The sequence below is a fragment of the Eriocheir sinensis genome, chromosome 51 (genome assembly GCF_024679095.1).
Source record: "Eriocheir sinensis breed Jianghai 21 chromosome 51, ASM2467909v1, whole genome shotgun sequence".
In the NCBI taxonomy this organism is placed as follows: domain Eukaryota; kingdom Metazoa; phylum Arthropoda; class Malacostraca; order Decapoda; family Varunidae; genus Eriocheir; species Eriocheir sinensis.
The window spans coordinates 6,873,110-6,886,125 of NC_066559.1; the positions used below are offsets into that span (position 1 = coordinate 6,873,110).

The 13,016-nt window shown below is 46.2% G+C and overlaps 1 protein-coding gene across 3 annotated transcripts in view; it reads right to left on the minus strand.

Annotated features, from left to right (window-relative positions):
* LOC126982617 (glucose dehydrogenase [FAD, quinone]-like) overlaps nt 1-13,016 on the minus strand; it is a 33,796-nt gene that overhangs the window by 19,159 nt on the left and 1,621 nt on the right. Inside the window, exons 2-14 of one of the 3 annotated variants that reach the window (XM_050834810.1) lie at nt 9,875-10,068; nt 9,513-9,721; nt 9,197-9,386; nt 8,478-8,609; nt 7,759-7,883; nt 5,498-5,554; nt 4,905-5,018; nt 4,024-4,183; nt 2,929-3,089; nt 2,408-2,585; nt 1,954-2,027; nt 1,217-1,368; nt 1-127 (exon numbers count right to left, since the gene is read on the minus strand). The exon at nt 1-127 is cut by the window's left edge and continues 575 nt beyond it. In XM_050834810.1, the coding sequence (XP_050690767.1) occupies nt 1-127; nt 1,217-1,368; nt 1,954-2,027; nt 2,408-2,585; nt 2,929-3,089; nt 4,024-4,183; nt 4,905-5,018; nt 5,498-5,554; nt 7,759-7,883; nt 8,478-8,609; nt 9,197-9,386; nt 9,513-9,721; nt 9,875-10,037 (1,842 nt within the window). In that variant the 5' untranslated portion in view covers nt 10,038-10,068. Of the gene's footprint in view, nt 128-1,216; nt 1,369-1,953; nt 2,028-2,407; nt 2,586-2,928; nt 3,090-4,023; nt 4,184-4,904; nt 5,019-5,497; nt 5,555-7,758; nt 7,884-8,477; nt 8,610-9,196; nt 9,722-9,874; nt 10,069-13,016 lie in introns of all 3 variants that reach the window. The other 2 variants (XM_050834811.1, XM_050834809.1) reach the window with 2 other exon arrangements.

Consider the following 13,016-nt stretch of genomic DNA (forward strand, 5'->3'; position numbering starts at 1 on the left):
CCACCGCTGCTTAATGAGGTCTGCGGCGCGCTCGGCCACCATGATGACGGCCGCGTTGGTGTTGCCCGAGGTGATGAAAGGCATCACGGAGGCGTCCACCACGCGTAGGCCGGACACCCCGCGGACCCTGGGGGGGTGAAGAGGGGAAAAGGGGGTTAGTGTGTGTTCTGTTGTGGGGGGAGGGGGGGAGGGTTCTGCTGGCCTGCTGGGGAGAGGAGGAAAAGGAGTGGGAAGGTGAGTCTTTGTACTGTTCCTGTTACTGTTGGAGAGGTGGAAAAAAGGGAGGGAGGGTGAGTGTCCTGTTATACACCTGTGGGAGAGGAGGAAAAGGGGGCTGGGGTGAGTGTATGTCCAGTTAACTTGCTGTGGGAAGGAGGAAAAGGAGGGAAGGGTGTATGTCCAGTTAACTTGCTGTGGGTGGGAGGAAATGGAGGGAAGGGTGTATGTCCTGTTAACTTGCTGTGGGTAGGAGGAAAAGGAGGGGGTGAGTGAGTGTGTGTTCTGTTAACTTGCTGTGGGGGAGCAGGAAAAGGGTGAATGAGGAGTGTGTGTGTGTTGCTAATTTGTTTTTGGGGAGGAGGAAAAAAGGGAGAGGGTGAGTGTTTGCAGTCACCATCTTCATATACAAGACACCCATCCATTCAGGCAAGATTGGATCACTATCTTCACCATCATTAACATCACCACCGCTATCATTATTAAAACGGTCCTAAATTTTGCATCACTGTCATCATCACCACTCATACCTCATAACCATGCAATCAACACCACACGTACTGTCAACACCATTATCCCACAATCATCACCATCATTATCACCCCCCACCATCATCATCATCACAACCTCCACCACCAAAGACCACCATACCACACCACACCACACCACACCACCATCACAATACACATCACCATCAACTCCAATGCATTATTTTGTTTTCGCTTTCACCACTACCACCACCATCATCATCATCATCTTCTCTGTCACAGGGCAATAACAGCAACCACAACAACAACAACAAAAAACAAAACAAAAAAACAACCGCTTAACTTTCTGTCTGTGAGGAGGGAAATTGTCACCCTCTGGCTCATTATAATTTAGAAAACGAACATGCATTATACAGTGACACGGCCAAGACAGTTATAATAATTTTACACACACACACACACACACACACACACACACACACACACACACACACACACACACACACACACACCTGAGCCTATGGTCCACGACAGCCAGGGGGTCTGAGTCGTTCCCCATCTTGCAGGAGCCACCGAGGTGCAGGAAGGTGGAAGACATGTGGCGGACGTAGCAACTCCAGTAGGCGTCACTCCCGCGTGGCTTGGAGGCACATTCTGGCAGGGGCTGAGAGGCGGAGGCAAGGGTATAGTTCATGTGTATCATACGTCCTGGGCTAAAGGAGAGATCAGTGGCGTAACAGAGGAAAGGTTAGTATTATTTGGAGTGTTCAATGCATATCAGACCTCTTTGTGTGATTATTACGTCGTGGACTAATGTGATGAAGCAATGAGACATACCGGAGAAGGATGCTACGGCGGACATGCTATTTAATATTGTGAATTGTGTTGTTTAATATTATGAAAGTGTTGCTGACTAAATTCTCCTGTATGGGAGGACTTATCTTGAGTGAAGTTTGGCTGTGAAATCATGCATATTTTACAAAGGGATAAGACGTTTTTGAAGTGGATATTACACCATATCGAAACAGTTTCCATTTGTTTCTGTTACGCCAGAAAAAGACAATTCCTGACGATTAACTGCAAAAGAAACTTCCAGATTTTTTCTTTCATAATAACATCGAAAAAAAAGAATGAAAAGAGTGAAAAAAAAAAGGCGCTGGAGTCAAAAAGAAATACTGAGACGAAATCATCAACACCCCATCACGTCCTGACTTTTTTTGCTCACCATCACTCCGTGCCCAGACGTTACCTTGTCGAAGAAGGTGGCGCCCAGGTCATGACGAAGCGCCGAGGTGTTGCCGAGGGCCAGGGCCAGTTTGATGCCTGTCAGGGGAGAGAGATTTCGTCTGTGTACCGCTAGAGGGCTGCTGCCGTCCACACCATTGAGAAACAAAAATGTGCCACCTCAAACATAACACATGGCCCTATGCATGATCTTACCTCCATGGTCCTGTGTATGTTGATAGCAGCCTGAGCGGAAGCGGCATGTGTAGCTTAGTAAACTAACTTGGAATGATACTCTTGGACACATTATCCCTGATGTAGATTATGTGCAGCGCGGGAGGATCACTAATATCTACCCCTTCTCATGCTTTCTTGGCTCATTCTCCCTCTCAGTTATACAGTTCTATGAGCTAGAAAATTAACCCTGTCCCCCTTCCCCAGCATCACGCCTGTCCCGCCCCGCCCCCTTTGCTTCTCACCGTCCACTAGCGTCGCCACATCGTCGGGGTGGCTGAGGTACGCTAGGTCCACCACGGGCGGGTCTCGCAGGTCCCTGGAGCGGAGGGTGAGGGAGCCGCGGCTCTTGGGGTGCAGCAGGATGGGTCTGATAGAGAAGCCCTTCGCGCCGAACACTTCACCAAAGTAACTCTTCGTCTTCTGTAAGGCAAAACTGAACCTTATATGTTTCCGATGTAAGTTTTAGTGTATTTAGGTTGGAGTAAAACCTTTTTGTTCTCCAGGAAATTTATTTTATTTAACTATTCTGGGCGAATTGTAAGTTGTTTCCCCTGAAAGTATTTTTCTTTAATAAAGTTGGAAGCTTTTGCAAAATAAATGCAAGTAATCTAGAAAAGAAGTGAGTGAGAAAGTCGCTTAAATAGCGCCCCTTAATCGTACTGAAACATCGTCTTCATAATGGAAATGAATGGAGAGCCAACGAACAGGAGGAAAGACCCAGCACAGTAATTTACGTCCTCCATGGAGAGAAGGACACACTCACATAGGCATCGAGGTTGTAGGCAGCCGGGGTGAAGATGCCGTAGTCCTGGGCGAAGGTGACACCGATGTAGAGCATCTGGATGTCGGGCCAGAGTGGGTCACCGCCCGGGCTGGCCTTGACCCAGGCGTTGTGCACGTCCGCCGGGGGCCGCGCCAAGGCACCTGTACACACACACACACACACGCACACACACACACACACACACACACACACACACACACACACACACACACACACACACACACACACACACACACACACACACACACACACAGAAACAAATACACACACACTAGTTAGTTATTTACGATTAATATGATTTTATAAGGTAAGAACTCTCTTGTTAAGTTCATGAAAAAAAAAATCAAAGTATCGTTATTAGACATAGACCAACATTTCATTATATAATTATCATAGCCTTTAAAAATCATCCAATTACTTCATTATATATATTCTCAGACTATTGATGTTTTCGTTTCCAATGCGTAGTGAATTTGATTATTGCTACTTAGGATCTGTAAGCAAAAAGAAAAATCCATAGTGGTCTTGCAGATCCAAGTGGGAATTTTTCGTGCGTGGATTAGAGGTGAAGTAAAAGGTTTTACATTCCAGGCCTGATTGTAAGTAACTGCTACGTGTAGTGACGATGGCATTCGTCAACCCGACGCGGTGTGCTGCCCTGAAGCCATCCAGCCTCTCTATTCCTCGGCCGCGAGTTAGTACACTGTACACCCAACCCATGGACTGTGGCTCCCCGCTATGTTCACCTACTCCCTGGGCTTCCGGGTTATGAACAAGCTTCTAAAACACAATCTTTGAATAAAATGTGAGTGGTTCTTGCCAGTAATGTTTATGAAGTATTTTTACGTTAGTCAGTACAACTCATGCATATGATTAATGTTTATATTCTACCTCAAACTTTGTTGTTTGTGTGCGATCCAAACAACGCCATGCGAATTGACTGCCGAGGACATCTTGTTGATTAACGCGATGAAACATCATACATTGTTGGAGGGAAATCAATAAAGAATATCCACGAATCGCCTCATGTTTGCCTCAAAATGTGGTAAATACTCGGGAAGGAGCGTCACTGACCGTCTCTGCTCTCGATGTAGTGCGTGAAGTCCTCGAGGGTGTAGGGCAGGGCGGGCGCGTCGCCCCCCGCGGCCTGAGGAATGATCCAGGTGAGGCCGAGGATGGACACGTGGTCGTGCAGGTTTTGGCCCACGCCCGGCAGATGCCTCACCACCTTCACCTGTGGGTGCAGATAAAGATTCGTCTGATGCACTCCACCCGTCCAGGGAAAAAATCAACCAAATAGGGAAAAAGTTGTGCTGCAATGTACGAGTAGAAGAGGGGCAGATTTATATTAATTTATTTTATTTATTTATTCATTTATATATTATTTTTATTTATTTATTTATTTATTTTATTTTACTATTATAATTTTTTTGCTGCCCTGCCTCGTGTATATCGGCTGGCCTCTTCCAGTGCTTCTATCTTTTGAATTTGTAATAACTGTTGAAAAGTATCAGATAAAAAAGCGTAAGATTAATCAGAACCACAAAGGAAGGTTTCCCTTGAGCCACACCATGTGACTCAACCGCCCAACCTCCTATTATTTACAGATTCGAAAGTCGGTATTCTCAGACGCTTCCGCACCTTACATCAATTAGTTTCAAAGGCCGAAAAGGAGATCAATCTGGTTATACTGAGTGTTTTTAGGTTCACAGTACAGGAGAACAGTCAGACTTCCATCAGGGTCATAAAACCACCCCTGGAAATGCCCAAAATCCTACGAAAGCCTTGTCAAATATGTGTACTGGTGCGCCGAAATGTTTAATAACACGACCCTATCAGTCTGAGGTAGTAGTTTTACAAGGCCATTTATGTGAAACCGAAACCACACAAGGGAGTCTCTCTTTAAGCTCGTGACCCACCACATTACCCAGTCCGTACCTACTGAAGCGCCTCACCTTGTGCTCCCGCAGGTGCTGGCTCGGCCCCACGCCGGACAGCAGCAGCAGGTGGGGGGAGCCGAGCGCCCCCGCCGACAGCACCACCTCGCGCCGCGCCGCCACGTGGACTTCCTGAGGGGGGCAGTAAGGTCACCTCGGCGGCGATAATGTTTTTTGCTGCTTCTGCTACTACTACGGTTACCACTATTCTACTACTACTACTACTACTACTACTACTACTACTACTACTACTACTACTACTACTACTACTACTACTACTACTACTACTACTACTACTACTACTACTGCTAATAATAATAATAATAATAATAATAATAATAATAATAATAATAATAATAATAATAATAATAATAATAATAATAATAATACTTCTACTAGATTTATGCGTGTGTGTGTTTATGTATATGTACTCGTGATACTTGGCTGTCTTGATATAACTTGCGTGCCAATCTAGACTTTGTGATGTCTAAAAAGATGAACTGATCAGGCTTCGTTTGTAACAACTTTATCTCTCTCCTATCGAAAAGACCGATGCTGCGAAATCTCGGGAACGTGGAGCAGAGTTGACGGAAGGCCTCGCATCGTCCTACCTTGCCCTTGTGTTCCAGGAGGACGCCTTTCGCTCGCCGCTTTTTGTCGAAGAGGATCTGAAAGAGCAAGAGACGGTGGTGTAGAGGTTCGGTTAGTGTGGCATTTATCACTATAACATCGAGTCTGATATCCGTATTCACTGTGGTAAAAACTCAAGCTCCCCTGATACTTGAAACACTTATATAAAACTTCTTCCTCAATGCCACATGCTGAAATCAGCGTCTCCCAAAGCACACTTCCTCCTCCTCGTCCCTCCCTCCCCCCGCGGAAAAAAAAGAGCAAAAGCTAGAATTCGTCGTTGCGTCTCGTCCAAAAAGTTTCAAGGTCAAACAATGAAGAATGTTTCACAAACTCCACTGAGATTTTCTACTGTGATGTAAAGCTAATGTATGTACTTTTGTTCAGCCTATTAGCGTCTCACAGTGGGAGTCGAAGCAGGGCCACTCTTATCAAATCGAAGGACAGCAACAGCACAAGGAAATTGCGTTAGACGATGATGAAAGTTCTCCAAAATAAACATCAGTAGCTTCTCTGGTGCAAATGCAATCAAAGGGGCATCAGCGTCTCAACGGCAAGCACTGCTACTCTTGTTACAGCCAAAGGAACTCAGCCGTACAAGAAGCGCTCGAGCTACCAAAAGTTGAAGCATCTAGCACACCGGAGAGGCCTAAGCACGCTGACCCCTGGGAGCCGACACGTCTACTTCGCCAATAATGCTTTTAGAGTACAAATTTTACATGGATGGGGTTAGCCTTTGAAAACTGGACTCTTCTCGTATAGACTATAAACACTGAGCGCCAAACCTTAGTATGTGCTGCACGTTGATCTTGTTCCTTGCCCGGTGTCATACTCGCTTTCAGAGTTCTTACTATGGCATCATTATCACCACCGTCTTTATCACCATCACGGTTATCAGCATCATTGTCACCGGCAGCAATTTTGGTTTTTTTACAGAAGAGGAAATAACGCAAGGGAAAAATAAACAGAAAACGAAACAAAACACACACACACAAAAGCGCAAGTTGAGAGCATGCACCAGTGGACACCTTCCCTTGTGCTCCAACCGCAGTCACGGCCGACCCCGCCAATGAGCGCGGATCTATAACGAACATGCACGCACCTTTTCTTACGAGTCTTGACAGGATCAGCCACGAACTTCAGAGGCGTCCACTCCTGGCCCCATATTCTCAAACATTTCGGGGCTTATACACCCAGGTTTTGTTAGGTTTTCGTAGAGGTTGTGGGTATTTCCGTGGGTTGTTTTATGAGTCTAGTAATAGTTTGACAAGGCTTCTGCACCATGAACGTTAAAAGCACTCATGAGGACCCGACTAATCTCCTTCGTGGCCTTTGGAAATATTTGTTGAGGGCCGAAAGTGTCTGCGCGTACGGCTCCAGCAGCACCACGATACCGATACCGATACCGATGCCCACTTTTCAACCGATACCAATACTCCGATACTAACAAATAGCCGATATTTTGCCTATACCGATACCGATAGTTTTTATTTGGACTACATATCTGTAAGATTATAAAAGTATAAAATGACTTGTATTTTAACATTAGAATAAGGGAATTTGAGAATAACTATAATTGGATGATCTTGAAAGTTGAGAGTAAGTAAAAAGTCTTGGATCATATAATAAATAAGCCAGAAAAATATCGGACTATCGGCCATAATTTCACCTTCCGATATCGATACCGATACCACAAATAAAGGCCGATGCTACCAATACCTATACCGATACTACCGAACATTTCTAGAGTAGGGATCACATGACGAAACTGGCGTCCATTGATTGGTCTGTCTATTTTGTATAACCAGTACATTTAATTTCTTAATTCGATCCTCAAGCGGAGTGGAGACAGATGGACGGACTCTCACACCCTCTTCCTGTGTTACAGGAAGTCCTTAGTTAGTGAGTAGGTCAGGCGTTGCTGCATCCCGTGGAGGCAACACTTCCCAATTCGACTCCCGCCGCAGCACTAGTCTGGGTACCATAAGGGGGGGGAGGGAGGATGGTTCTCAGGAGGTGGACCTTACACGTGCAGGAGCCCCAAGGGTGTGTATCAGCTTGGTAATGCGCTTCTTCCTTTGTGACCTTTAGACCATTGTATTGCACGATCGCAAAATGTTATATACACCAGAGGCAGTTACGAAACAGTTCCTCTACCAAAACATTGAGCAATACTGTTGATAAAAAGCTCTGCGGGTGCGATATAAAATAATCTGCAAAACCTGTCATTTCGCAGACTTACTTGCGTCACGGTGGCCGAGTGCAGCACGTGCAGGTTGGGGCGTGAGGCAGCGGGCCGCAGGAACGCGTCCGCCGTGCTGCTCCGCATCCCGCCGCGGATGGTGAAGGCGTCCATGAAGGGGAAACCTGAAGGGCCGCGGCCACGCCCGAAATGGAAGATGGTGAGAGAGAGAGAGAGAGAGAGAGAGAGAGAGAGAGAGTCATCGTAATGCACCTTCATCATAACACAATGTCATTCACACTCCGCTTACAATATGCCTACAAGATACTTCCGCCATTGAAATTATTGATAACCTTTTGCAAGTTTCTGCATGTGCAACAGCAGTTGCGCCTGATTTATGGTACCTTTTTTGTGTCTTGAACGTGTCCAGACTTTTGTTTTACTCCGTGTGTGTGTGTGTGTGTGTGTGTGTGTGTGTGTGTGTGTGTGTGTTAACTTGGAAAGTGATCCGCACGACTTTGTTAGAATTTGTCTGTATAACAGAATAACTTTTTATATGTTCTGTCCATAGTGTTGGTAGACTCCCTTGAGGGGCTTGGTGGACGGCCCCAGCCCGTTAGGGGAGCGGGCGAAATTTATTTTAAGTGGCTGCCGTGATATAAGAACATAAGAACAAAAGAACCTAATGAGTGTGCAAGAGGCCGGTAGGTCTACAAGGCAGCTCCTATATGTGCAAGAGCAAGCATAAGCAGTAGACACCATGCAGGAGAACCACTTACCGAGCTGCTCGGGGCCAGCGGGGTCGATGACTTTGTAGCCGAGCTGCTGCCCTGCCAGCACGAACTGGCGGCTCATGGGCATCGGCGGGATCTGCGTCACGCCGAGGGGCCCGCCGCTCCCGTGGAAGCGCTCTGCCGGAAGAGAGCAAACAAATCCAAGGAAGTAATGACATGAGATGGCAGGAAAAAAAAAGAAGAACCCCTATACGAGTGTGTTCCATGGTCTCGTATATTTTGACTTAGTTCATTATAAGAAGTATAATAATTTTCCCCCTGCATCAAATACTTCCTTAATCAGTTTCTGTATCTGATTTTTTTCGAACCCTGAAGTCGGCTAAACGTTTCTAATACAACAGGACCGTATTACAAGTCAAACCCGAGAAGTTTCGGGTCCCTACAAAGGTCGGGGTGAATTACTCTGTAAGGACCCGAAACTTCTCGGGTTTGACTTGTAAATACGGCCTACGGTCTTACAGATACGGTCTTAGAGATACGGTAATGCGGTCTTACAGATAAATAAATCAGTGCGAAACATATCTGGACAAGAGTGTGAATGGCCTGAGAATGAGTGGCTGTGAAAATCTGGTCACACTTGTCACGGTTGTCTTTTTGTCGGAATGTAACTTGTGGGCCATGGCTTTGACACTCATGCAGGGCAGAGTGAGTGAAGGAGGGAAGGGAGGACTAAAGTAGGACATAAGAACAGAAGAGAGTCTAACCTGATTCGGGTGGAGGCCTGTTTTGGAGGTCCTCCGATTTGATGAAGTAGGGCAGGACCGACTCGTAGCCCCAGCCAGGGTTCCCGAGGGCCTCCCAGCCGTCGTAGTCTCTCTTGTTGCCGCGGCTGTACAGCATGCCGTTCACCGAGGAGCTGCCGCCCAGCACCCGCCCCGAAAGCAGCACCGCCGCCTGAGAGGAGAGGGGCAGCTGGTAACACTTCGCATCATTCGTGATGTGAATTAGGAACGGAAACCTGACTTTGTGACAGAATGGAAAGACGAAACTTGTGTTTGTAATGTGTTTAACGTGTTTCACCTGGCCAACGCTATTTATGAGAGCATTCTGCTGCGGGATCGTCTCATATCGGAATAGATTCGGGTAGCCGGGCAGGTACTGTAGGACGGAGAAGGCTGGAACGAAGGTGTCTGGCGGCTGCGGAGGTCCAGTCTCCACCAACAAGACACGCCACGCTGCCTCCTCAGACAGCCGCGACGCCAGCACGCTGCCCGCGGATCCACCGCCCACTGCAACGCCACGCAATACTCTGCTATAGTGATTGTTATTGTATTGCAGATAGACTGATTAGACCACATTATTGTCTCCCAACACAGAACATCATGATAACTATGAGTCGTAAGTGTACTTGAGTGTTGCTAGCCCGCCGCAGACGTGCTTACCGACGACGAAGTCATACTGTTCGTGGAGATATGCCGGCGGCTGGAAGTCAGTGGGCGGGGCGAGGCGGAGAACAGCCCCCAGCAGCAGACGCAGCAGCGGCAGCACCCCCACCGCCAGCAGGTTAAAACCCACGCTGCGCAGGAAGTTCAGATTCAACGTCATGGTTTTCCTTTGTCTGAAGGACGTTGCGGTGCTAAGGAGGGAAAGAAAAACATTGAAGATTAAAACTTAGTTACTGACGGTTGATTTCAACGAAACCTCCGCGTCAGCAGCCATTTTACTAACACCGTCAGAACGCCACCAGGACCATGGTTGGGAGCGTCAGTCCTTAGAACAAAGATTAAAGGACAATCAGGGCTGGAGAGATATTCCTTGACATAATTAAACACATAGTTGATAAACCTTTTACAAAGGGTTATGCAAAAGATCAGACAAAGGTTCAGTGTACTCTGATGCCTCGGAAATAAGGGACTGCGGAAAGAAGACAGTACCGGGAAAGCTGAGAAGATTCTTCTTGGAATGACGGTTTGACTTACCTACACTCGCACTAGTATTCCCTAAGTAAAATATGCACAATAATAAAGAGAAACAAAAATTGACGGTGAAATATTTCTTTCCCAATGATAGATAAGGTAAATGGAAAGAAAGAACTTGAGCGAAAGAGGCGAATGGAGCGAACCTGAAAAGTCACACAAAAAAATATCGCATCGTGCGTATAATGAAGGGAAGGGGGATAGGAGGGTCAGAAGGGCGTGCAGGTGGAATGCAACGGTGGATGGCCAGAACTGGAAGCCGATTCGCGGAAGAGCATTGCCTCCCTCCTTTGTCCCTTCCCCTGCACCCCTCCGCCACACTTCTGCTGCAACGCGGGTCGATATTAGCCTTGAGACAATAACATTCTCGCCTTGATAACAGTTGTGTGAGCCAAGGTGAATGTCGTGCGACTGTTTTACGCCAGGCGCCGGGGTTAAGGACCGTCAGAACGAGGCTTTGTTGAAAAGCTCCGCGATTTCAAGGATATTAAGTTTGCTAATTAGTCATTATAGCACTTCCGTAACAGGTGGCCACGTGTAGGTTATTATCGCTATCATGGAATATGCCTCGGTATACTGGGACACGGCATTAGTAGCAGCAGCATCACCTATACGTAGCAGGAGCAGCAGGAGTGGTAGAAGTAGTAATGGTGGTGTGGTGGTAGTAGTAGTAGGAGGAGTAGATGAGTAGGGGTTTGGGAGGTCTGGAGCTAAGGCGGACGCTGGGTTGTATCATTATCAGGCGTAGGACGAAGCAAAGGAAGAGGAGGAGAAGCAGGAGGAGGAGACGCAGAAGGATGAGTCAAGGACGGTCACGCCTTTTCTATGAAGCTGTGTGATTAGAAACCTGTACCGGGAGAGGAGAACGCCTAGCCGGGCCCACTCCAACACCACCACCTCAGCCTCGAGTCCCTATTCAAGACCATTACCTCAGCCTCGAGTCCCTATCCAGCCCGCAGCACCTGACTCGCTCGTAAACTCAGAAGCTAACCACAAACCTTGAGAAACGAATTAACGTATATATATAGCAATCCCCATCTATAAACATTGCATTGCTTGAAGGTCGATGGTCAATGGTCGCCCTAGATACCGAACGAGGTTACTCAAACACGCATATATAGAGAGAGCCTGAAGGGGCGATTCCTGCTGGTCATTCCTCCTGCATTGTAAACACACACGAGGATGGTTTAGCCGAACACGAGGAGGAGAAAACCACGTGCGTTCGAGTACTTTATATAATCTCCATTCTTTTATCTTCACTTTTAATATCCTTGGCATCTCTTTTTTTAACATCCAGGTACATCTTGATCCATACGTAACCTCTTTTCATGTATAAGTCCTAATTCTACACCTTACACCTAACCTCTACGCATTCATGAAAAGAGAGCCCGTTCGACCAAGACTTCTTAATATCCACTATTTCTCTATCTCTTCCACCACTTCTATCCCTGACACCTTCGTTCTTTCTACATCCAGCTACACCTTACATGCCATAACTCTGCTAATACAGGAATAGAACTTGCGTTAGAAATAGATCATCCTTCACTCTCCCAGATTTTCCACCATTTATATATTTCTAGACAGCTCCTTTTTTCCTGCATCCAGCTACACTTTAATTCATAACCAAGCTCTATTCATGCTTGGAGAGTTCGACTAAGGCTTCAAAATCTCCATTCCTCTGTCTTTTCCTCCCTTTATAGCCCTGACATCTTTTCTTCTGCATTCAACTATCCCTCAATTTGCCATGTCCTTTCTTTCTCCATCTAGTTACACCTTGATGCTTAACTAACCTCCACTCATGCATAAACAAAGCGTGCGTTCGCGTAAGACTTCATCCTTCATTCCTCTAACTTTACAACTTTTTACATCCTGACACCTTCTTTCAAAATGCTTATAGCTATATTTTGATTCATATCCAACTTAACTAACCTCTACTCATGCATAAAGAAAGCGTGCGTTCGCGTAAGACTTCATCCTTCATTCCTCTAACTTTACAACTTTTTAAAGGTTCAAAATGCTTATAGCTACATTTTGACTCATATATATCCAACCTTCTTTCCAGTTTCGGTCCTTCCTTCACTCCTGGCGTAACACGAAGCGAGGCAGTTCGGATCATAATAAGCACAGTTGCACGCCCGAATCATGATCTCTTCTTCTGTTGCTAGTCGTCTGTTCTCTATTGTCTTGTCATTTATCCCCCTGACCTTCCCGCCCTAACTCACTCACTCACACACACACACATACACGCTCTCTCTCTCTCTCTCTCTCTCTCTCTCTCTCTCTCTCTCTCTCTCTCTCTCTCTCTCTCTCTCTCTCTCTCTCTCTCTCTCTCTCTCTCTCTCTCTCTCTCTCTCTCTCTCTCTCTCTCTCTCTCTCTCTCTCTCTCTCTCTCTCTCTCTCTCTCTCTCTCTCTCTCTCTCTCTCTCTTTATCTATCTATCTATCTATCTTTGTCTGTATTTGTTTAATCTATCTGGATGTCTTTCTAGCTGACAATCTGAATATCTGCCTATCTATCTATCTATCTATCTATCTATCTATCTATCTATCTATCTATCTGTCTATTTATATTTATTTATCATTCCTTATATGTTGCTATTTTCACCATT